Genomic DNA, 26782 nt, shown 5'->3' on the forward strand with positions numbered 1-26782 from the left:
GAAAAACTCGATAGCCTCATATTGTATAATTTATTGAATAAATGTGACGTTGCTTTAACGCGTAACATTTGCGATGACGAGGGCTATTGAGCTCGCGTTGAGAAACACCGTGAATAGGATACATTCGCGTTAACATTACTACCATTATTATTCTTAATACTATCCTCCACTGTATTCATAATAGCTATACTATACAGTACTAGGATATATGAAAAATATCAATTGAAAACAATGTTTAATTTTGGTTTACATTTTTATTTTGTAGCTAGTAAAATAAAGATTTTAGGAGGGCATTTAGATAATGATGCGAACCAAGGAGTTTTTAACTATGTACAATTAACGTATAATGTAATTACACTATAAACTTTAATTTTCTTTTTAGCAAATAATATATGCGAGGACAAAAAAATGCGCGTAGTACTTCGTAAAAACCCTTTGGTTCACATAAAGAAAGTAATCGAAAAACGAATGTTAGAATTCAATCGCAATCTTGAATTCTTAGATCAAATGTATTTGTTTCATGATTACATTTCACGTTGCTTTTTATTTCTATAAGTATCAAGCTCACTCCTTAACAGTTCCTCAAAGAAAATATACAAAATAAGAAATCCATACTATAACTTACTCTAATATTCGTGGTTTTAACATCCTGATATATATATATATGTCTGTTCTATACGTTTTTTTAGTAAAAAATATCTTATTTTAGTTACGTGGTATATCTCAACTCACAATACAAAAAAAGTAAGCAAAAGTATCTTCTTTGAACAAAATTAGAGTGGGCAAAGTATATAAATATTTTTTTCATAATTCAAAAATTTTACAAAATCAAGTAATTATAAATTAGATTAATTCTACACAATTCTATACAAAGTAGCCCGGTTATTACTAATTAAAGGTTCCAATTCATTATCATGTCACATTGTCTACTATAAAATCTACGTATTCAGTTTTCGCTTACAAGAGCTATACAATTATACAACATTAAGTCATTTTCTTATGTGGTACAGCTGTATGAGGAGTTTATGCAGAAAATAAAAATTATTTAAGATTGAGATACACTGAGTGTTTGACTTATTTAACCTGATTTTGGCACACTCTGCGCAATCTGTGTTTGTAATGCAGTGTTAAGGTGCTTTCAAAAGGCTGAAAATAAGTAACATATATTAGGTTATTGTAAACCTTTAAAATTATTTACAAATTTTATACAAGTTTCAATTTCGTCCACTAAACATTTTAGTTGTATATAATTATTTTTCTTTTAATATTAATATATTAAGGACAAATTTTAAATAGGAAAAAAGATTGCTATAATTACAGAGCAAATCTACTTCCTCCTATACATATGGGAATTAGGTAAGATAATGGCGATAAAGAATTGAATTAAAACTTCTGGCACGAATTTTATTCCGAGATTTACAACAAAAATGTTTCAACTAGTTAAAATGCCGCTTAATCTTGGGATATGAAACATTGACACGTATAACATAGGTAATACAAGACGATGTGGACAATTCAATAGTTTGCAATGAACTGATAGAATAGATTCATTTTCTATTTGCTTAGTGTGTTGTGTCTGCGTGTGGATAGGCCTCCTGTGCTTCCTAGAGAGGTGGGTTTCCTAATCAGTTGTAATATGATTCACTACCTGATAAATGGAACAGCCAATCCTCTCTGGGCAGCCCATATTCATTACTATTTTTATCACTTCTATCATGATATTATAATTTAGGTACAATCTTAATTATTCAATATTAATGAGAATATTAATAATTATGTTTTATTTTTGCATGAATCAATTATAGATTGTAATTATAATTACTTTATAAAGTTTCTTACACTAAGAATCGTCAGACATGAAGGAATTTTGGGATTTTAGCTCCTCCAGTGTTTGAATTTGTTGACGAAGAAATAATATCCTAGAATGTTAAAAAAGATCAATTGATTTAATTTAATATAATTATTTTTTTTATATGATTTTAATATAATGAAATATACCTTTGTTCCTGTAACGTTGCTTGAATTTCTGTCAGCCTCACTATCGATCGTGCCGTCTTTAACTCTGCCGACACTCTTGTACACTGCAAACTTCCCATTGTGTGTGCTTCTTCACTAAGCTTCTGTGCCTAAAAACAATTACCCAAATATTGTTCAATATATTGTTCAATGATTCATTATAATATATAATTTTTAAAATATACAATCTACAATTTTCAAAATAATTATATGTACATCATATACCTGTTTTTCAAGAATATCAGCAGGAAAGGCACGCACGTGTTGCGTTAAATCTTCCCGATAGTGATTAGCAAGTGATGGTGTTAAGGAAGGTGTTAAAGGAGGCTGTACTCTAGACAATGCTTGTAAACCTGTATTACTTAAATTTCCAAGGGAACCTAATGTACTAAGATTTTGCAATGAGCTTAAACCTTGTACTCCAGAATTCGTCGCCCCAGGACTTGTTACTATGAAAGGAAAACAAGTAGGCAATTATTAATTATTACGATTACTATGATTTTATTATATACAAATTAATTTACTGATTATCAACATACATTTTCGAGCATCGATACAATCCTGGGTTTCCGAATGTGTGGGAGTAGGTGGTCCCTCATTTGTAACATTGCCACTTGTATCAACCTTTAGTGGAACCATTACATCATTTCCACTATTATTTCGGTCACCACTAGCTGACTGCTACATAAAAACATAATCGAATAATTTTAACAATTATCGCATTTCTTATGTGCAAAGTTTCTTATTTGAAAGACTAAAACAACTAAAATAAATCAATTAAAATTACATAATATGAAGATACATTATTATCAATTTAATGACACAAATTAGTAAAAAATTAGAGTACTTTTACATATGGGATGTTTCGTTCAACTTAAAACGATAGAATATCTCACGAGGGATTAAAGTTATCAGAAAAATGTTTTAACTAAAATTGTTTGGTTCAAAGAGGGGCATCATATGATGGAAATTGTATTTTTGCAGATCGTAACATATGAAAGACAAAGATAACATAAATAGATAAATATCACTTCACGTCTTTCCCTGTCTTTCGTATGACAAATTACAGTTAAAATATCTACAAACACTAATAGTTTTTCAATATAATTAGGTTAATATCTTTTCATAGGAAATGCTAAGATGGATCGATTAATGCATTAAGAAATATATAGTTCTATTTAAAAAAAATGAAGTCATATGATGTCTCCTTTCAAACCAAATAAATTTTGTTAAAATATTTTTTTTTGATAAGTTCAATCTCTCGTGAGATATTCTACCATTTCCAGTTAAATGTATATCTTACCCTGTATATCTTAAAATTTAAATTATAATAAAAGTTTATAAGAGTTTAAATACCAATCTTGAAAAGCAATTTCGTATAACTTTACAAAAAAGGAAACTAAATATTTAATTATATAGAAAATGTATAATTTTCAAGAAAAAGATACAGAAATATTAATTTATGATTAATAACTAGCATTTGCTAGTATCTTCAGTTAGACCTTCTTCTATTGCTATGCATACATATATACATTTATTTAATTATCATACACACACTCACACACACGCGTGCGCGCGCGCGCGCATGCATGATAATTTTTCATAATACAAAAAATATCATCGATCATTTTAAAATACATAAAAATTTTTTAATTAAGAAAGTTTAGAAGTAGAATCAAATTAAAATACGTAAATAGATTTTTAATACAATATTCATGAATGGAACGTAATATCGTTATGTTAATTAAAACGTTATATCAATTATGTTATATTAATTGAAAAAAATAATTGTCATTAATTTAAAAAAAAATAAGAATTTAAACATGTAAACATGAACTTACTTGTCTAGACAATAGAATAGCAGCTGTTTGAAGTGTTTGTAGTGCTTTCTGTGGTGTAATGTCGGGTTGTTCCTTATTGCCTGTGATTTGAGACAAAAGTCTTGGAAGATTTGCTAATGAAACCGGTGGACCTGGAGCATTACTGTTTCCTTGTTGTGTCGGTGAATTAAGTTTTCCAGGTGTTTGTGGTGTAGATGGTGGATGTGATGTTAACCGAGGTAACGCTGTAATCAATTATCAATCTATTAATATAATCTTCCTATTTCTTTCACTTTTCATTATTGTACTGTTTGAATAGAACATACCAGTGGCTAACAAAACAGGACCTTGAGGCAGTGGATCGTGGGTGCAAGATGTCAGAGGTTCGGAAGTTGGAGTAGAATCACCTGGAGATATATCCATATCTTGTGCTTGACGCTCCACACCCGCTTCTTCTCTACCTGGTTCTCGATCTCTTTCGCGTTCTCGTTCTCTTTCCCGTTCTTTTTCCCTTTCCCTTTCCCTAATAGAAACATCTTCTCTACTACTACCACCACCACTTCCACTGCATGAGCTCCAATATTCTCGTTTGTCGGACTGACGCGATGATTTACCATCTCGCACACTGCTACTATTTGACCGCGAGTTGGAATGTTTATCATGACCTACGAGCAAAAAAATGAAATTCTATACTGAACAGTTCCTTTAATGTTAAATATAATAAATGTACTTATAATGAAACAACAAATCATAATCATTAAAATATGAGAAATTGTATTATTATAAAAAAAGATGCTAACAGTGAGCAAAGAATTGTGTTCGAATTGAAGAAATTTATTTAGCGATATAATATTATTAGACGTACTTGACCTAGAAGAATAATCATTGGACTGACGTTGTCGGTTTTCTGTTCGACTAATCCATTCCCGTGGTTTTTCCCACTGAGAAACTTCTGTTTTGCAGTTGTAATAATACTTCTTGCCTGAAGAACTCATATGTTCTGACCAATCACCAAACCTGGCCGAACGTTCCATTGCACCTCCTCGCTCATCACCACGTTTGTCCTAAACAGACTGTTCTAAAATTTCCGGAAACGATTGAATCGATGGAAAATATTCATATGAATTCCAAAACTTGTTCGAAAAGTTGAAATTACATTTGTCCATGATGTTGATCCTGTGTACCCCCATTGAACTTCAATACTTGACAATTTTTTAACTTTTGAGATGACACATTATACATAACAATTTAATAATATTCATTTAAATGTTAATAATTTATCATTAAATTTTTGTATTGTTTATTACATCAAATATGTGTAAAATATATATAATATATTTAATTCAAATTATTCAATAAACATGTTCTTTTCACCTCTATTATACCCTTTCAAACTATTTCTAACTATCTTTTGATTTATATGTACATCGTTTTAGTAACACTCATATGAAGTACATTTTATACTGACCTGACAGGAATTATGTGATGGTTTTCTCTGAGATGATGACTCTCTTGATGAATTTGATGATAATTTTATAGGATGTAAAATCTGTAAAAATAAGCAAACAATATTCAGATATTATATATCAGTAATTTATTTCTATATAATATTATATCTCAAAAGTATGCAACTTATATAAAATATAAGCCATTTAGACAAATTGGAGCTGCAACCATATACAAAATGTTCCACAGTCCAACTACTATGTAAATGTGCAAAAAAATTTTGAATGCAATATTAAGGGAAAATTCAATGTACTCATTATATGTAAATAATTTTATATTTATGAAATCCAAATAAATTATACTTTTAATTACCATATGATAATCAAACATTTAGAAAATATCGAAAATTATATTAAAGAATTAATATTTAATATTACTCAAATCTAAAAATTAATTAGATAATAAATGATAATATTCTTACCTCTCCACTACTCCTATCATGGTTGGTCCTGTGTTCTGAATCTCTGCTCTCACGGCTTCTCTTGTCTTTTGGGGATCGTGCACAATCTACACATATGCAAGTAAGCATGTTACAGCTGAAAATGTTAAGACACAACCCTGTTTTTATACTGAAGAAAGAAGGAATAAAACTTTAATTCTCAAAGAAATTATACAGCCGATTTTGCTATAACACAGATTTCATAATTTTAAAAAATAAAATTTAAAAGGCATTGAAATAAAAGCACTATTCATTTATTATTCTTAATGAATATATGAAATATAGTTAAATATATAACATCTCTTTTACTATTCATTTTTTTACACATTTATTCTTTTTTATACATATATAGTCTTTCTTTATGTGTTTTACATCTCGTAACAATAATAGAACATTATTCTAAAACATTATTTTAAACAACACTATAGAGATAATTAAAGTAAATTCTAACTAAAAATATATCATGTTCGTATCATTTAATCTTGATATTAATCTTTAAAATCCAGATTCATATACATTTGTTGTAACATAAATATTATTAATTACAATTAGTGAGTATGATACATAACATATACATATTTTTATAAATATCAAATCCTATTTTACTACTCTTAAATATGATGCTCTTTTATTGATAATATTTTTTATTTTATCATATATTTCAAGAACTTACAAAAAATTGTGTTATCTTAAAACTTACTTATAACATAATTCTCATGCTTTACGAATGGCATCAACAGGTTATAGCAAAAATGACTGTATTATTATTTAACATAGAATAAAATTACATTTACCAAATTTTTCATAATATAAATATTTGACAAATCTTTATTAAGCTTTTTGAATACATCTTTAATGTATCATATGTTTTGAATACCATTTTAAAGTATAATAATTCTGATATATGTAAAAAATATTTAAATGTTATTTACCCGAGTACTTGTCCCTAGAGGAGGATAACTTGTAGTCTCTGTTTTCTCTCTCCTTCTTGTATAGGGGCTTGGATGTGTAGCTGCGAGGACTGTCTCTATCTGTTCCCATACCCATACCCAAGCCCCCTGCTGGACTATAAGAGTTGCCATTTGGGGAATCTCGCATACGTCCCTCGTAACGACTATCTGATGATGTTGTTGATGATGAGTATCCACCCTTAGAACTGTTATATTTTGTGTTCTGTATGAAAATATTAAATATCAAATATGATTAAATCAAATTTTCAATAAATTACTTTTTTTTGACAGATTAATTTCATGAATGTTAATTTATTTACTTTTATATTATATGTGTACCTCCTGTCTCTTAAAAATATAAAAAATAAAGTTTAACATTTGATAATGATCATAAAAACTTTCATATACTTCTTATTATATTCTTTATTGTTAGCAATTATGAAAAATATCAAAAATATGTTGTTATGATATAACAACTACCCTACAAAAAACTATTGTATACAAAACTGTTTATCATATTAAATTCCAATTCTACACAGGAAATATTTAACAATACATCGTGTTTTTTATTAAAGAATAGTTCAATACTATTTTTACAGCCTATATGAGGAAAAAATGAATGAATTAAGCATAATTGAAATATCGTGAAATTATTTATTATTTTTACTAAAAAACGATTGTTGCAAATAATATATTGTAGAAAAATCTTTAATTAATATATACATGCAACACTTCCAATGTACTATTAGTAATCTGCATAATGTAGAAGAATGAATTATTGATTTTCTAAAAGTGAGGTTATGTTTACAAGATTAAGTAAAATTTTTATCTTTTATCAAAAGCAACAAAATTACATCAATTTGCGCACTATTTTTGCGATATTGAATATAAATTGCAAAAATATACTGAAACGTGTATAGAATTAGTGCATTTTTAATAATACTAATAATTGAATGAATACTTCAAGGACAATATATAATTGAAGTTTTTGCACAGCACTTGAAGAAAATGTCAGACTTTTTGTTACATCTGCCTTAATGTTTTTGATATATAATCAAAAATATAAAAAAACAAAAATAAATTTATGCACAAAAAGGTTACATATACTCAAAGAGTATGTATAATTTAATAATTCATTCTGTTTTTACATTTATAAAATGAGATTTTAAGATTTTTCGAAAAAAATAAACAATAACCAAGTTCACTTACACAATTTCAAAATATCGAACTTGTAACGTATAAAATTGACTAAACTCATATAGAGAAGAGAACTGATATTTTTCGCAATATATATGATTTACAATTCGTGTCTACAGTCTCTTATAAAACTATACGAACGAAATTACTTTGACACTCGATTACGGGAATCTAAAGCAAGAATATATATATATATACATATATATGCATATATATATATGTGTAAATATATATATATATAGCATATACATCATCAACACACACAAACTAAGCGATACTTGCACTACATGAAAGGGACAAAATAGGCGGGCAAATTGCACGAGAAATATTAGAAATGCTAGAAGAAAAGAAAATATCGTACATTCGAATATTATAACACAATCTTTACAACTAATCTTTACTAATTGTAATTTAGTTAACAACGAACTATTAAGGAAAGAAAGATAACGTAAGAAATATGAAAGAGCTACTGACACAGTTGATCACGTAATTATCTAAAGAAAAAAGCGCGAATGAAATGAGTGAATTGTTTTATTTGATACGAGAATGAACAGAATCGCGGTAAAATCGTGCGTACAATCGCACTGTGAACGAATTACCCCACTCCCAAACCCCCGACACCAATTGCTCGAATGATATTTACCTGATAGGGATGGGCCTGGTGCTTTTCGAAGTACCTGAAACCATAGAAAACAAATAGTGAATAAAATCGCTAGACAGTGGGCATTCCAGGATGGAAAATGATATTTCCATCGAGGAATCTCTCCCACGAATAGCGGTAGTAGTAATATCGAGTGGGTCGGATGGACGGACTTTGTAGATGAGAGGTGAGGTGAGTAGAGGTTGGTTGTGTCAGGATTGGGTATTTGACGTCGGTACCCTACCCATCGCTGATCCTTTGTGGTTTCCTCGCATGCATTACCATCAATGCCGGTGTCTGTGGGAAATTCGCGGCCTCGGATGTTCCCTTTTCGGTCGGTCAATGTCATAAAAACAACATTAACGCTTATTTAACAGTCAACTTTCTTTCTACCCGGACGCCATGTCACATACGTGATCGGCCGCTAGCGGTTATTATAGCCGAAAAGTTCGAGTAACGTCTGCGCTTCGATGTGCAACTTCTCTTCTCAGGACCGTATATACTGAACTTTTACGGCCGATTTGAATGAAACTCACGTGACAGCGTGAGTCATTTTACGAAATTCTTTTGTCAATTGGATTGATACTACTTGCGACAGAGTGATACAATTTTATATTTAATAGAAGAGACGTGGTTTCTATGTTTGCAGATGGATTAATTTGTGAAACATGCATGTGGTATTATGATAGGAATATATAAAATTATATAATCATATTACTTTATTTATTGTTTCAATAATACATATAAATAATAATTCATTTTGAAGAAATATATACTCGTTATATATGTAAACATAGAAAAATGTTGAATTTAAGTAACACTAAATTTTACAATGATAATCAGAGACACGATTATGATTTCGAAAAATCGAATCTACTTTAACATTTGGAGAAAAAATAATTTATGAAATTTGGATAAAATACATGGTATCTCACTAGCAATGATAAGTAAAAGAAAGGTTATTTTGTACAATATACGAGGGTTCCTTGATGGGTGCGACCGTACCTGTATCTGCAACTTCCGTAGCGACGATCTGAATGTTACGACAACGACGGCGTTGATCTAGCATCGACGCCAGGCACTGCGTTTTACTCGATTTTCAAAGAATTGTAAGTTTCGAGTACACTAACAACAGGCGACGCAAATTGCAATAAATTTACTTTCGTGTACGGCTGTGCTGTTGCAAATGCGAAAAACTGAAACTATGAGTTCGCTTATTTGCGAAGAAATGAAAGTGACGGCTATGCCCGTTTAGTTTCATTTTGTTGCGTGTATGTGTAGTAAACGATGTAACACAGTGTGACTGATGGAAGTGGGGGTATTGAGTCTCTGCATTTTTGATGTGCTTCTAAAAACAAAATCACGTTAAAAGAAACTTGCAGCCTCTCATTGTTGATTATTGACTGTTATTCTTTTAAATTTTCTACATGACATGTCTAAACGTCAATACGTAATTGTATTATGAATCGTACCGATGTCTCGACTATATTAAATATTATGTTACAACACGTGTACAATTATTACTGACTGTGAGTAGCTTGATTTTGTTTTCTTTGGTGTCGTTGTTATAGCACACGCTTGTTCTATGTATAGCGCAAAAGTATGTAATAATTCTTCGACTCATAATTAAGAAATCAATTTCAACTAACAAATAGTTAATAAACATGTCATGTAGAAATCATTGATTTTGTTCATCGAAATATTTCGTCAAAATATTAAATAAGTTATTACGATATATGAAGACTACAGGGAAAAATATGATAAGTTAAATTTCCTATTTTTTTTTGCAGCAAAGGAGTCTTAAATTCACTACATTGTCAATCAATCCTGTGTTATCAAGATTGTCTTTTTATTCGATTTCGGAATAAAACATTTTCTTACTTTAAAAAATTTTTAAGATACTGCTCATTATAATATTATAATATCAAAGATAAATATTGCTTGTCTTAATAATTATGACTTTGGTTTTCACACAACTTTGTCAACTTATCAGCTATTTTTCAAATACTAGCATCTTTCGATCCGACAGATTGTTTCTGTTCTTCATTATATGATGTTAAAACACTCCTATTTAATCATAGAGTAACATCAAAATCAAAAAATTAACAAAAATGTACTTATCACGTTTTTCTTTTGTGACCTTTATATATATTGTAATACATTATATATACATAATCTTGTTGTTTTTTTTAGGTTTAATAAGATTATTTTTAATGAAAATTATGGCTCATTCTACACAGGACACGAATATAAGCAGTTTTTTTACCTTGATTGACAATTTATTAAACGATAATTCATTGACTAATAAATATTATCATTCTAATATATCATGAGAGGTAGGGAAAGAAAGAAGAAATAAACATACCAAACAATAACATTCTGTAATCTAATTGAATGTTATTTAGTGATAAAAACATCATATATTTTCAAAAAGTTGTTATATATTTTTATTTTATTGAATATTTATATAGTTTAGAAAAAGAAATAATAATGGATGAAAAGGATGAGATAGATTTAATATGGATATGCAATAGTCCTATCAATGTTTCAAAGAAATATGAAAATGAAGAACATGAGGATAATAGCCTCATTGATGTTAAATCATCTGAAAATATATTTCCATGGCTCAGTAAATTTAATAAAATAATGTGTTCATCTGTGGGACATAGAAATTACCAATTGTTAAAACATTTACTTTTCCTTTACACACAGTAAGATTATTGATTTTTTTCTGAAATTAAAAGAAAGATAATAATAACAAAATTATTTACATTAAAATATATAATTGCATCATAATTCATAGTTTAAAACTAATTGATCAATATTTTGCATTTCAGAAATATTTTAACCAGTATAAATACATATCGTGAAAAGACACTAGATATGATAAAATTAAAAACTCATCTACGTAACACACTAATATTTTTTCATCTTTACTGGAATGATATTAAAGAGGTATTGTTAGAAATTATGAATTTTATGAATTTAATAAAAAATTATATGAATTTAATAAAAGCGACAACATACTAATAATTTACTGATGAATGTTTTTAATAGCATGTTAGTGATTGCAACTTATATTTAAGTGAGATGTCAGTGATATTGGGAATATATATAGATATAGAACTCAAAACTTCTAAACACACTATGGATTCTTCTAAACTTGCTTCAAAACTTCTTTCAGCATTATGGATATATTTAAGTAAGTTAAAAAAGGTATAATATGAAATATATTACACCAGTAGAATTATTATATTCTTTTATTATAAAGATGGAATATCATTTTTCATACTTATAAGACACAAATAACATTAGAAAGTAATATTTACTTTTGTTTCAGGTAATTCAGAAAAGCATATTTTCAGAGTGCTGCTTAAACTAAAGTTTACTACTAAAAAATATGCAAAAGTTTGTGACCTTATATTTATGTACGTAAATATTTTATATTCTTTGCTTCTTAGTCTAAAAATAAATGTAGTATAAAAATGTCTTTTTATGTAATATAAACTATTCTTTTTATACCAGGAAAAGTTTTGCTACTTTTACAAAGAATGTAGATTCTTTGACAGATGTAGATTATGTCAGGTATTTGCTTTTTTTAAAAGTATGGAAAAGGATAAAAGAAACTGTTGAAGAGAAAAGGCAATTGAATAAGAAGGCTCTAACGATATTAGGTCCATGTATTCCAAAAATGCGTGACGAATTATTAAACATTATACCTAAAGCACCCACAGGGCTTGAAAATGAGACTATTTGGCTACTGCAATCAAATGCATTTGACTTAAAAACTGCATGCAATAATTTTTTAGTATTTGAAGAAACAATGTTTGCTGAATTTAAAGAAACTCCCTTAACAAGAACTTCCGAGCTGAATTTCCAATTATCACAGGTAAATTTTCTATTAAATAATATTTGCAATGTTTATATAACGTAATTCTTATTTTTTATTTTCTTTTAGAATTTGTCATATGATGTACACAAATTTTTTGCAAGTTATGAATTGAAGAAAAGTCATATAGGTAACTTAGAAAATAATTATTCTTTTGAAGAGAACATGGAAAACAGTAAAATTAGCAATCAACAACTTTCTTTACCAAGAAAAAGAAACAAATTTGAGAAGTATAAAAAGACATCGAAATTAAAACCTGGAGAGATAATTTTAATTAATTTAGCTGAGGAAGATGAATTAGGAATTGACAAAAAGAAAAAGAAGAAAAGGTGTCAAAGAAATTTAGAGTGGTTAAAAATGGCAAAGAAAAAATATAAAGTGCAGAAACAAATTGATGAAATAAAATATAGAGATCAAATAGAAATTGCAGATGTTTGTAGTGCAGATAACTTTAAAAATTGTTCTAATAACATTCTTCTAGGAGATTTACCAATTTTAGACAATAAAGTTAGTGAAAGTACAGCAAGTTGTACTTCAACTGAACAAAAATCAGTTCAAAATAATATTGATAATTTGGAAAATATACTTAATCGTATATTCGATAAGAGAAATACTGAATTGAAATGTATGTTTCAACATAGGTGGTGTGATACATGTACTTCATCAATAAAACAAACTGATGTGCAATGCAGTAAAATTCTATATTTACTGAAATTTCTAAGCACTGTGGGACAAAATACTAAAGAACCAAAAGCCACATTAAATTTACTGAGAGAAAGTAGGGATGAAAATATGTCTTCTGAACATAGTTTTTCTTTTAGAAACACAGCTAATGAATCTAATGAAATAGATACTCAGAGTAAAGAATTGTTTTCTCAGCCAAAAAGTTCCATAAAGACAATATTCTTGTCAAGCGAGTGCCAAAATAATATTACAAATGTAGAATCTATGAAACAACAATTGCCAATAAATACAGATTGTAATGTGATAGAAGAAAATACTTATTGCCAAACTGAATCTGCTTATGTACAAAATGATGATCATTTACATAATTTACGATCTATGAGTGATCATAATTCGCAAGTGGTAGAGACCATGAAAAAGAACATTGTTCAGGAAATTCATGAATGTACAGGATGCTGTAAGAAGATTGAGGTAAAACCTTTCTCCTATCATAACAATAGTATATTTAATACAATAAAGAACGAAGATGTAACACATAATACAATAGATAATAATACCATCGATAAAACAACAATTTGTGACAAAAATATAATGTGTATGCTAAGTGATCTTGACAAATGTATGGACGTTTTAAATCGTATTGGTGAACATATTATGACCATTTATGCAGAAAAACAGCGCCTAGAATGTTTAAACAAAATGGACATATGTACTGTTTCTACTACAGTTTTGGGAAATCAGTGTGCAGAATCATCCTCATCATCATCATCGTTGTCGTCATCATCAGATTGGATACAAAATATTAATTCATTAACAAATACAGAAAAACTTAGTAAGATTTTGGAACTATATGGAAAAAAGGACTTATTGAATGTATGTAACTGTCAAAATCTTCATTTTTTAAATGAATTTCATAAATCAATCCCTCAATCAAAAGAATATCATTCTTATGGAAAAAATAATATTTTTTCTGGAAGCAAACCATCTTCAAACCTTATCTGTAACCATATAAAATCCGAATTTGAACAACCTATTAAGAAAGAAAATAAAAATCTTGAAATTCTAAAACATAATATACAAGACACAGATCAACATAAAATTAATGTACTAACAAATAATCAAACTTGTGACATATCTTTTACACATAATCTGGAAAATACTAAAGAATCAAATCAAGATATGCATTGGGAATCTACGTTACAAAATTTGTCACAAGAAGCTGATATAGAAGAATCACGTTCCATAGGGGAATTTGAAAATATCACTATCTTTGATAGTATCCTGTATGGTGATGAACAAGAAACTATTGAAGACGAACAAAAAATTTGGGGAGATTTAAAATCACCATTAATCTATGATAATTCGGATAGTGTATTACATTGCATTACAGAATTTTTTTCACAGCCTGAACATTTGCATACTAATGAAATGGAAGAAAAGTACATATTGTCAGATGCAGAAGATTCTCAAACATTATTATCTGAAGGCAGCTTTGGAAGAACTGGAATATTAAATTTTTTATTTGATTTTTATTTAACAAATATGGACTCTCCTTCGAATAATTTTATGTATTCAAACATACAAGCAGTTAATCCTCGGTTGATTGAGAAATCTTTTGAAGAAAAGACAGCTGAAAAAAATGATTTAGAAAATACACTTTCACAAGAGGATAAGGAATTGTGTAGTAATCAAAATCATTCTGTTAATAATAGCGTGGATATGATTGGATTTGAATTGGACACAAGTAGAGAAGAAGTGTTTGAATTTCTTCCAGTAATTAAAAGTACACCTTCATTCTCTGGTCAATCAATTACTTTAGTTAATTCAGATAGCATACTTTCTGAAGAGAAAGAATCGTTTCCTAAATGCAGTCTTTCTAGTCCTACTGATAAGTTTAATGTTGGTAGTCTTAAAGAAACATTTTATATTTTTCAAAAGGAAGATACTATTAATCAAAGCCAATCATTCAGTGATAAAAAAAATGAAGATTTACCTGAAATTTGTATTTCCAACAACATTCCATCAGATGAATCTATGAATTATATATTAAATCAACAAGAGAATGATATTCATTCATTACAGAAGTATACATGTGTAGAACTTGAAACTAGTCCTTTAGTAATAAAAGAATCTTTAGATTCTTGTGATTTATTGTCTTCCACAGATTTAATATCATGTAATACTGATACAACACTGCAGCGCATTGAACAAACAGATGAAAGTTCTTTAAGACAAAAAAATTCTCAGGAAAACATGCAATACAATTGTGAAGAAAAACAAAATCATATTATGAAATGTAAAACAGAAATTAGTGGTCATCCACAATCTAGATCACCTAAACAGATATTAAAATGTAAAAAGAAAATTAAAACAAAGAAAAAAGAAAAGCAATTATCTTCATCTATTGTTCAATCTAATCAGAATGAATTGAGTTTAAGATGTTCACAAATTACTATTGTTAATCCTTTGGATTATGAAGATGTGCAAAATACATGTGAATCATCACTATCAACATTTCACATGTCATATTGTCAAACATCACCTAAAAATGGAAAGAAACAACTAAATTGTGCAAATGTTCAACAATCGAAGCGTATGTCTCAACAGAAGCAACAAATAGTATTAAATTTTCATGAAGATTCTATGGTTAATTCAATCTACAAGGAAGATTCTAAATTACAAAATCTCCAGTGCGTCATGGAAGATAATATCTCGGAAGATTCAAGAATGTTAAATGTACCAGAAAAATCATATGCAACTGAAGATAACACTCATTTCAAAATATCAAAAAGAAATATGAACATTGATACTAATATTACAAAAGCAAATTTTATAACAGATAACGACATAACTGAATTTTCAAATAATATAAAGTCTGCTAAGTGGATATCACAGAATATAAATGTACAGCCATCAAATTCTATTAAAGAACAAGCAATTTTAGATGAAGATATACCTTTGAAGAAAAGAAAATTAACTTCAACATTTTCATCAACTGTAAACACAAATACAAGTGTTAGTTCTGTAAATCAGCAAAAAATGCAAAGAAAGCATTATGTTTCTACTAAGAAAGGTAACTATATGTTTGATATCTTTGGCAATTTGCCTTTTTCCTTGAAATATGAGTCCATTTTCAATATAGTTATAGAATATTATTTTGAATAAATAAATAAAATGTCTTATAGCTAAATACTATCATAAAATGATTGTATTATATAAGAAAATTTACATGTATATTTTACATCTTATATACGTATCCAATAGGAGTACTAAAAACACATAATGATAGTTCTTTCAAATAAAAGTCATCATACTTATTTTAATATTTACATATTAAATTTCGAAACAAAGACAAAATTAATAATTTTCCACATGGAAGATCAACATTGGAAGATATTTTAGTACTTTTAGTGTTTCGTAAATTCATCATAATTAAAATTCTTTGCATAAACAAAAATGCAATTATAAGCATAAAGAAGAATAAAGTTTGTGGTAATTTGTAACTCAAGATTCATATTTATAGCTATAAATTTTCTGGTACCTATAACATTTTCCTAAGTGAAAAAAATGGTAATGTGATACACATATTTACATATTTTTCATCTATCTTATTAGAATATAATATTACATAAATGTATTATCTTTAAGAAGTAATATTATTCAGAGGTAAGTTTATTTCATATTTTTAGAGTTATATGTATATTTGCATATGCATATTTGTAAAATTTTAATATGATATTAGTAGTTATTCATTTTTATGAATGTAACGTTATAATATTTTTTATAAATATGCAGTATATTACATTAAATTATGTTTTTGTTTATAGGTGTGATGTATACAAATAAATTGAAGAATATAGTAGGTGAGTCAATGAAATGTAAACAAATTTCGAAAATAAGTTATTCCCAACAAAAACAAATATTAGGTTGTCCCAAAAATTCATTTCATTTTATAAGGGAATGGTAGATGCACAACATTTTTTGTTTTATATTATTTTATTAAAGTATGTATGGTCCATTTTGTAGTAATAGAACAAAATTTATATTAAGCTTTCTAAACTGATTACACAAAGAAATAATATATACACTATTTAATAAATTATAAATACATGCACTTTTTTGAGATAAAATAAATTTTTCATAACTACAGAATATTATATATTTTTAATTGAAAATAAGATACACATCATAAAATTATAAATGATAATGACTATATAATAATTTGTAAGAATAATTACAATGATTATGTTAGTTAGTCCTAATATCACAAAAATTGTTATTATATGATTATATATGCTTTTATTAAGAATGATACATATCTTTATTATTCTAACAAAGCAAATTTAGTAACATTATTATGCAATTTTAAGCGATAAAAATTATTTTATTTTATTATGATTGTAAAATTACTTGAAAAGATTATATTATTATCGTAATTATCTTTTATTAATGGCATTTCAATTATGATACGTTAATTACAGCGCAAAATAATGATAAAATAGAAACAAGTTCTACTGAAACAATAGAGAAGGTTGACACCTCTCCCGTTAAAGGAATATTAAATTACGAGGAGAAACAGAAATCATCAGGTGCACTACTCGAAATTTCAACAATGCAAAAGAAATTTGAATCGCAAATGGTATCGAAATCATTAAAATGTACAAATATTGCACAAACTGAATTCTGTGCGCTACCAGAATTGGAAATTTGTAATTACGACAAAATAAAAGAGGATGTAAGAGAAAATACATCAAACATCGCTAACATTAAAGAATCTATTTTCGAATCTTTTTCTATGAATGAAAAAGATATTTCTAATGCAATTAAAGGAATGTGATTGAATGAAAATATTGGAAATAATGGAATTTCTTATACTGGTGCAAACTTCAAGAAGCAGGATATAATAGACGATAAGTGCGATAATAATATTCGCAAACATATTAATAAAGATGTGCCCTGTGTATCTAATGAAGTATTTGGTGTGTCATCGCAGATAATATCTGAAAGGATGTAATAATTTACATAAAGTGGCAGATACTCATCAACCACTATACCATTGATCTATAAAAATTGTGTTGGCAATATAGAATTATATGTGCCATATATGTATTGTGCATCAGTATTATGTAGTTTACAAATTAATGTACACAACTTTCCTTCATTCGCACTCCAAATTGAGTAGCCCATGTAAAAGGTTGTATTGCTGCTAAATTGCACTATTATATTGTCGCACATTGCAAACAGTGTATACGTCTGGCGACGGATATCCATATGTTTTGTACCAAAATAATTCCTATTTTTTCCCAGTACACTCATCAATAGCAAAACTTTATCAATTATTGTGTAAAATGGAAAAATTCCTTTATAAAATAAAACATTGGAGACACTTGAAGTACAGTATGACTTGAAAAGAATGTTGAAAGAAGATACGAAAAATAGGTTGCCCTTTTAAAAAAGACATGCTACAGCTTACGGAAAAATGCCAATAAAAGTTGAAAAAATAGACAGTTATTCAGCTATACCTAAGATAGATTGTAGCTGCTGTAAAAGCGTTAGACAGTACGCGAAAGAAGTCCGACGAAATTGTTAAATCCGAATACGAACTATCTCTTGTGAAAAGAAAAAACCGCATGGTGATTATTACTGCAATTTGCATTTGATAGAAAGAAATTATAATAAAGACGTACACGTTGCCAGTTCGCATCAGAATCTCGCGAAAGAAAGACTAAAGCTCACTGTCCACAAATCACTATATCCGTTTATAGTTGCAACATACGCTTCTCTACTGACAGTGTTAACGTCAGTCGTCATTACAAAAACGATTCATTTCCTTTTTTTTGGACAAATGTACGTTACTTTACAGTGACTGTTGCATGGAGGAGTGCTGTTAACATCAACACACGTATGAAGCTACATTTTGTAGACAGTGGGTGTAAGAATGCCAATTTCGATCGACAAAGTATCAAACTGATAATATCGTATTATCAAGAATCTCCAGAGAACAGTTAAAACATCCACGCGACGGAAAAAAATTAATCGTTTAAAGTGACTTAACAGAGAACTGATGGAGTAAGAAGGAACGTACAAAACAGTAAAGAAGAAATAATCGCCTCTATGGGAAGAAAGGAAGAATGGAACGTTCCTAAAGTAAATTATTCTTACGCCGATGCTGATTCAGAATGGAGTCCGTCCGGTGAGTCAAAACGCAAATGGAGAAAGGTTAGTCGATGATCGATATTATGGAAATTCATTATTGTAAGAAATTTTTCTGATATATAAATAATCAACTGTACATTACTCCATAAGACTGTGGCATCGTAAAAGGGTCCTTTCGTGATCGTGTGTGTGTGTGTGCATGCGTGCGTGCGTGCGTGTGTGCGTGCGTGCGTGCATATTGCCAATATTTCAGACTTCTCAACATTATTGTGCATGTAAAGAGATTCTTAGATAATCAATATACATATAGTAACCCTTTGAGGGGCCGCTTGACGAGCAAGCATCGCTGTGGACGAGAGGTATTGGCGCGCGCAGTTGAGAAAATATACATGTTGAACGTTTGCGTTATTCATTGTCAAGACTTGTATTATTTTCATCAATATTTAGTTTATCATCACTGTCACTATTACTAGAAATATTGAAACGTCTGAACCGATTCCTTGTTAATTAAACGGAGTTCGTTTCCATTGTCTGAAAGACTGTCGTCACCTTCTATCTTGTCAGGTTCAAAATAATGTTCGTCATTACTACTATCACTATCGAACATGTTTTTTCTGGAACTTTTAGGCATCCTGTATAAGGTATTATAAAAAATATATAAATTATATAAAAAGCTTTCTGATTCATCTGGCAATGCCATGGAAAGATTGAAATTCGTTCTGACTCGACCTGCATCGCGAGTTTACGTTAAACGGAAGATAAGATTTCTAAAGATCTATAATTTTCTTTCATCAGAAACATAATACTGTTTAGTTTACTGTACCCATGCGTAAATACGTATGATTATCGTTCGGAAAAATAGACATACGCCAGCCACTTCAAAATAACTGTACGGAACTGTGAACAGATTCAGGCGGCTACATACTGACACGCGTTCGTAACGATAAAAAGACTTGGGCGGCTATTTGCCGACACTCGACCGCAAAGGGTACAATATACATATAATATCTGAGGATCTCCTTACATGCATAATAATATCGTGTTCAGAACCCTGAAATATTGATAATATATATATTGATCATTTGAGGGTCCCTTAAACTTATAAATACTGTATAAATGAGAAAATAAATTATTGTGGGGAGATATTTACATACTGGAAAAGTGTATAGTACAACAATCGAAGATCAACATTAGTATAATTTTTCGAAGAATTCCAAAGCAACAATATGGAGAATGTTTAGATATCATAGATCGTACCTGTATTTTGTTAGACACAGGCAGTTTCATATTAAAAGAATAAGAACTCTTTTAGTGTTCGTAATTTCCTGTGTGTAAAATTGAGCAGTATTATCCTCCATTTTATCTAATTTCAATGACTACTTAGCTTTGATATAGTCCTAATAATTTTAATTCAATTGAGGATATCTATAATCGTTTAATGAAAAATGTCCTCATTTATGAAAAAATTACTTTTGTGTGTAATTATGTAAATATAATATTGTAATGCAAAATAATTGTAAGCAAAGTTTTATAACTCTTATATAGTATGTGAAATAATTTACATTAACGAATAATTCTAAATGTATTATATCAAGCAGCATAAAGTATACCATATTGTGGTATAAGACAATTTGATATTTTGATGAGAATTAATTGAAAACGATATTTATTGATATTAAAATTAGCTGAGATGCAGATTTTCTACAAGATTGTGCATGTATGTGTATAAAAATCATAAAGTTTTATGCAACAGAATATCAATTATTGTAGCGCATAAAATTGCCGTTACATAATATTAATTACTATTGACATCACTTTAATCTTTCCGACATTGCAAAATATTAGATTTTATATTTCTTAATTTATAAAATTATTTAAATTCGAAGAAATAAGAAAACTTACTATACGATTTGTAAATGTACATAAATGTAAATAATACAGCAAAGTATGCTTTCAGATACAAAGTTTATAAAAGAAAGCATTTGAATGATCTCTTCAATAATATTTAAATTATAAACTTTTTTAAGATTTTACTTGCTAGATTTTTTGTTATTATGTTAGTTTTTTCAATGTACAAAATACATACTAAGGCTTCAACAAAGTTTTTAAGGTTACCATTTAACCATTTCTAAAATCTTGAAGAAACTCTTGTTCTTATTTACTTTATACCAAACATAATATTTTACGAAAATTATAACTTTTAGAGAAGATATGTCATGCCAAATACCTTTTTTTAACTAATTTAATTTGCAAAGAATATAGCAAAGTATATTAAATTGCTAAAAGTTCGAAGTATGATTCTAGGCAGTTTATTCCTTTTTAAAATAAATATTATGTATATCAAAAAATATTAATTACATATTCAATTTTGTAAGGTTTGCTTGAAAAGTATTATCTATTGGTTGTATTATTTATGGTTGACAGTAATCTTGAAAGCAATGAATATGAAACAATATTAAAGTAATATGTGATATTTTAATTTTAAAGTAGTTCCAATTTGATTTGTTGAATTTTATACATCCTATTATATTAATAAATTTTATAAATTAATTCGTGTCCTTGTAGATACATTGTTAGTACAACTTATATGCTACTTATTTTTAGTGCTGATAGTATCATTATCTTTATATGTTATATGTTTATAATATTTATGACAATTTTAATATTAAATATTGACACTAAACCTACCGACACTTCTTGTATACCTACTTCTATTGTGCCCGGTCAAAATGATCGGTTCTTAAAAAAAAGTTATTGCTTTTTGTTGCTTTTTGTTATTTTTATATAATTTCAATTATAAACTAGGAAAGAGTATTAAAATTAAACGGTAGTTATATAGTTTCTTTCATTCCTATACACCTTATATACATATAAATACACATTTTTTTAAATATATAAATAATATATAATCCTATTCGCCTTCACTGCATTTTTTACAAATTATTCTGTTCTCGAATGCACATTTGCCGCACACATATTTTTTGCATCCCGAACAGATTTTTGTAGTTTTGTAAACTCTATAATATTTTACTTGACAAGATTTTCGTACATGTGAATTCGAACTTGTATTTGTTGATACATGATACATTGTATCATGGTACATATCATGTACATTTGGTACATTTTCTTCTTCCTGCGATTCTTAATACGCAGCGCCAAGTTCTCTAACTAGAATAAAAATTCCTGCTTTAAAATTTGTTCTCCCATTGTTTCTTTACACAAAACCCAGGCGTTTATTCCAGCTAGATCCAGAATATTGAAAAACACCTGGAGGGGCCAGCTACAATATTTTCTTGCCATTTGGTCATTTCTCTAGAGAAATGCCATATTCAGATAGCCTTTCTTTTATACTGGTTGTATAAGTTTAGGAAAGTAATACCATACTATCTCGAGCGGTTAAATAGACCGGCGACGGTAGGTAGGACAGGCTACATATATTTCTTGGAAAAAAGAGAGAGAGAGAAGTAAATACTGAAGAATACATTGTATGTATATTTTAAGAAAAGCTGTATATTTTGATAGCGATGTGATAATGTTTAAATATGTGAAAGTTGTACAAAAGTTTGAGGACGGTCAAATTGACCGATAGTGGTAGGTTTAGTGTTAATTGCTTAAAAAATATAGAAAACATTTTATTTGACATAACAATAGCGATTACTTCTGAAACAAACCTTACTAAGTTTTAAGTTTATCATCTTAGTATTATGTAGGAGTAATTGAAATAAAAAAGAAGTATTTTTCAGAAGAAATTTATTGTCAACTATTGAAGTTACATATTAGTTTTTATAAGATATAAAAATTATATAAGCAAGTAATCTAATAGTATATAAGTAATTTAACATATCTAGTATTCATTAGTTACTTTTATATTAAAAAAATACGTTTCATTTTTGTTTTTTTTTTCCTCCCAAAGTACAAGAATTATACAAAAAGACTTAATTTTTAGTATTTTTGAAATATTATTAGAATAGTAATTAATTGTTACTTTTCTAATAGAGTAGTGTGTATTTTATGTTAAAAATTAAACACAAAATAAATTTGTTTATGCAGGTTTGTATTTTGTGTGTTTATGTAAAAGAGATGTTTTTATTTTACTTGAATTGTTAAAAATATTTACCTAAATTTATGTATTGTTTGCAAGTATTATATTTAGGAAATTAAGTCACATTATTGTATGGTACTATTTGACCTTAATAATGCAAGCTTTTAACCATTCGCCATTCCATTTGATTGCCTAAATAGAATTGTAAAGAACTATGATAGTTATTCTCAGTCAGTTTGTAAATTATAAATTATTCGAGATCATTACTTCTACACATATTATATTCGTCATGTAATTAATATACTTTTTTAATTCAACTAAGATAAATGCGATTAAGAATAAAAAATTATTTACCTGCAATATATATAAAAGTAATATAACGAATTATTTTGTATCCCAAAATCGTAAATGATACTGCGTAGACATTGACAAAGGTGTGAACAGCCTTTGCTATTTTGTAGAAAATTGTATTCTCGTTTAAATATTTAAGAACTGAATTTTAGAAATATGTATAAAAGATTGCTTCTATATTTCAAACCATACAATATGTCGTATAGAATAAACGGCGTATAGAATAAAATAAAAGTATAGACATACTCATATGACACAAAAGAAAATTTATTTGTAAATTCATGAAATGTAATGTAATTGAACAGTTCTTCTATAATTACATTATAAATTTATAACTTCGTAAATTTGTTTTTTTCCTAATATAATTTTTCGAAACTTATGTACACCTAGCAAAATTGGGTATACTAGATCCATGTTTTATAAAATACAGCAAAAAGTATTGTACTACAGTTTAAGTTCGATCGCCGAAAAGAAATAGTCAAATAAATTAATCTTGTTTTCTTTATTAATGTTCCCAGACATACAACGATTTTACCAATATAAAATTGAGCGTGCGGAGTAAGAATCCCCCAAATATGTATTAGGTTGGCAACTAAGTGATTGCAGATTTTGTCATTAGGTGGTATTAACAAAATCCGCAATCACTTAGTTGCCAACCTAATGTATTGTTATGCATTTGTTTTTCGATTTTATTGTAGAGGTACGGTTACCCCACATTGTAAGGCACATAGCATAATTTGCTTTGATTTTCGTTTGTTATTTCGCACCAGTTTAACAACGACTTCGGAAAGAAAAGAAACTGATATTTTTCTTCGATAAATCATTGTATATTTATATTGTAAAGGAAGTTCTCTATGGGAAATCAGTAGTTAATGGTAGAATCCATTTTATTGTACATAAAATAATGAATAAATTTAGATATGAAGGTGCAGTCAAAAATATTCTTTCCGAGTATGACGAAGGATATGTAGCGCGAGAAATTAAAATTAAGCTCACTACTAATGTGCCAAAATTACCAATAGATGATTCTTCAAGACTTAGCAAGCCTGTCAAGGGGAACAATTCGTCAAGTTTTGCATAGAGAGGGGTACCACGGTCGAGTACCTCGAAGAAAGCCCTATATTTCCAAAGCAAGTAAACTAAAATGTTTGCAATTTGCCAAACATGTAAATTTCTATAAAGTTTCTGGAAAAATTTAATTTTTCTGACGTAATTAAAATTAATTCATTTGGTGTGGACGGTAAAGAAATAGTATGGAGACGATCGAATGCGCAGTTCCATAAAATTCATATACGACTATTTTAAATACAATGGCAGATTAATCACGATACAGGACTGCATGGCAACAGATGGAACAGGAAATATCGAATTTATAGAGGAAACAGTGGAGAAGATGAAATATCTGGGCATTTTAAAACGAAATTTATAACCATCGGTTGGAAAATTACAAATGTCATCAATATATCATTTACAGCAAAAGAAAGGAATGGTTGCATTATAATGTCCTAATATTATTGAAAACACCACAACTACCGGATCTGAATACAATAGACTATTTGTGGAGAGAATTAAGAGATCAATTAGAAAATTGTAATATAAAAAATAAAGAAAGTGGTAGAAGTGTGGGAAACGATTCCGATTTTAGTAATATAAAAATTAATCGAGATAATGCCGAGACGTCTGCAGGCAGTCATCGATACTCACGGAAATGCGATAAAATATGAACGTAGTATAAATTCTTAAAAACATTTCTTGAAAAGATTTTCTTTTTTTAAAATAAGTTTATGTAAGTAAAGTTGTTTTCTTACTTGCACACTTAACTGTGGGCTTAATTTTAGTTTACGAGATATAAAATTATCGCCTAGAATACAAAAATGCAGGTCTCAACTTTAGGGATCCAACGATTCAAAAGTTATATTAAAAGTATAAAAATTTCATTTTTAATTTTATTTATAACAGAGAGGTACTGAAATAATATATAATATTCAATTAATGAAGCCGCACATTTATTTATTTTATACATATATTTCTATTATACATGTTATAATAGATGCATATAGATTTGTATTTTTACTATTACTCTATCGAAGGATTAACAATTATTCATTAAACATCACACAATATTTAAGGAAACCATAGTTAATGTTAAATAAATAGAATGTACAAAAAAAGAAACAGTAGAAATTGCGCGTGTTTAATTAAACTAGGATACTATGTATTAAATATATGAGAAATACGACTTTGCGATAATAAAAATATTTCTATTATATTACTGTGTATTTAAACTTTTACTAAAAGGTAGGAAAAGGGAAAAGAAACTGAAATGTTTTAATCTGACCAATTCTTGAATAAAATACTTGTACTATACATGTATTTAAATATCAAAAAATATTTTCTTTTTTATATCATATGTATAATTATAAAATCAATTATTTAAGGACGTGTATTAGAATTAAATTAGATATAAATTAGATATACATAATTTATATTGATAATGATTTATAGACGTAAATATAAAGTTATAAATGTAACGCTATGATCTGTACGTATGAAAAATGAAATATGTGCCATTATGTTTTACTAAATAACTCTGTAACAAGATTAATGTGGACGTTAGGTATTTGCATTACTTTGTACACATTAATGTATTTTATGCGATTAACGTATTAATCGAATGATTGTACCAGATTTATATAATTTACAATTATACTAGTTTGTCCACAATGTACGATTTAGAGACTGAACAAAAGAATAAAGACAATGCAGCACTTTTATATTTATTTTTTTCTTGTCTTTCATGCAATAAGTTTTAGAAGACTAAAGTCAAAATATCTTTTAAACTAATCGTTATACCTTAATACCTTTTTATAAAAGATTAAAAAATGCATTAAATAGTGTATAAAAATGTATAGCTTCGCTTCAAAAATTACATTGGTATTAAAATTTCTTTAAATAAGAATGTAAAAAGAAATCGAAATATCTTATTAAATATCCCCCCTGAAGTTAAGCAACTTTTATATGAACAAATTTTTCGTATTTTCATTAATTAAGAAAATAATAGCGTGTATACGAATAAATTGGGTATACTGTAA

The 26782-nt window shown here is 28.1% G+C and overlaps 3 protein-coding genes across 12 annotated transcripts; 2 read left to right on the plus strand and 1 right to left on the minus strand.

Moving 5' to 3' along the window:
- Positions 1-498: 498 nt before the first annotated feature.
- On the minus strand, positions 499-9023 carry LOC117215705 (WW domain-containing adapter protein with coiled-coil homolog). 4 transcript variants are annotated; one of them, XM_033462122.1, is made up of 12 exons: positions 8742-9023; positions 8572-8605; positions 6714-6954; positions 5764-5849; positions 5305-5385; positions 4702-4900; positions 4163-4501; positions 3858-4081; positions 2556-2694; positions 2242-2465; positions 1999-2126; positions 499-1919 (listed from the first exon to the last, which is right to left on the minus strand). In XM_033462122.1, the coding sequence occupies exons 1-12, from the start codon at positions 8915-8917 to the stop codon at positions 1841-1843; spliced, it is 1950 nt and encodes a 649-aa protein (XP_033318013.1). In that variant the 5' UTR covers positions 8918-9023; the 3' UTR covers positions 499-1840. The 4 variants fall into 4 exon arrangements, with proteins under 4 accessions (XP_033318013.1, XP_033318012.1, XP_033318015.1 ...); XM_033462121.1 differs by having other exon boundaries at positions 2556-2697; positions 8742-9022; XM_033462124.1 differs by having other exon boundaries at positions 8813-9011.
- Positions 8615-16651, plus strand: LOC117215703. 7 transcript variants are annotated; one of them, XM_033462112.1, is made up of 8 exons: positions 8615-8760; positions 10762-10904; positions 11045-11279; positions 11406-11523; positions 11626-11770; positions 11909-11996; positions 12094-12457; positions 12527-16651. In XM_033462112.1, exons 2-8 carry the CDS (start codon positions 10898-10900, stop codon positions 16304-16306), a joined length of 4737 nt encoding a protein of 1578 aa, XP_033318003.1. In that variant the 5' UTR covers positions 8615-8760; positions 10762-10897; the 3' UTR covers positions 16307-16651. The 7 variants fall into 7 exon arrangements, with proteins under 7 accessions (XP_033318003.1, XP_033318001.1, XP_033317999.1 ...); XM_033462110.1 differs by lacking the exon at positions 8615-8760 and adding an exon at positions 9557-9677; XM_033462108.1 differs by lacking the exon at positions 8615-8760 and adding an exon at positions 9649-10097.
- Positions 16652-16968: 317 nt separating this feature from the next.
- Positions 16969-20446, plus strand: LOC117215706. The gene is made up of 2 exons (XM_033462125.1): positions 16969-17004; positions 17623-20446. The coding sequence occupies exons 1-2, from the start codon at positions 16974-16976 to the stop codon at positions 17976-17978; spliced, it is 387 nt and encodes a 128-aa protein (XP_033318016.1). The 5' UTR covers positions 16969-16973; the 3' UTR covers positions 17979-20446.
- The last annotated feature ends 6336 nt before the right edge of the window (positions 20447-26782 follow it).

This window comes from Bombus bifarius, unplaced genomic scaffold (assembly GCF_011952205.1).
Source record: "Bombus bifarius isolate JDL3187 unplaced genomic scaffold, Bbif_JDL3187 scf7180000009772, whole genome shotgun sequence".
NCBI classification, from domain to species: Eukaryota; Metazoa; Arthropoda; class Insecta; order Hymenoptera; family Apidae; genus Bombus; species Bombus bifarius.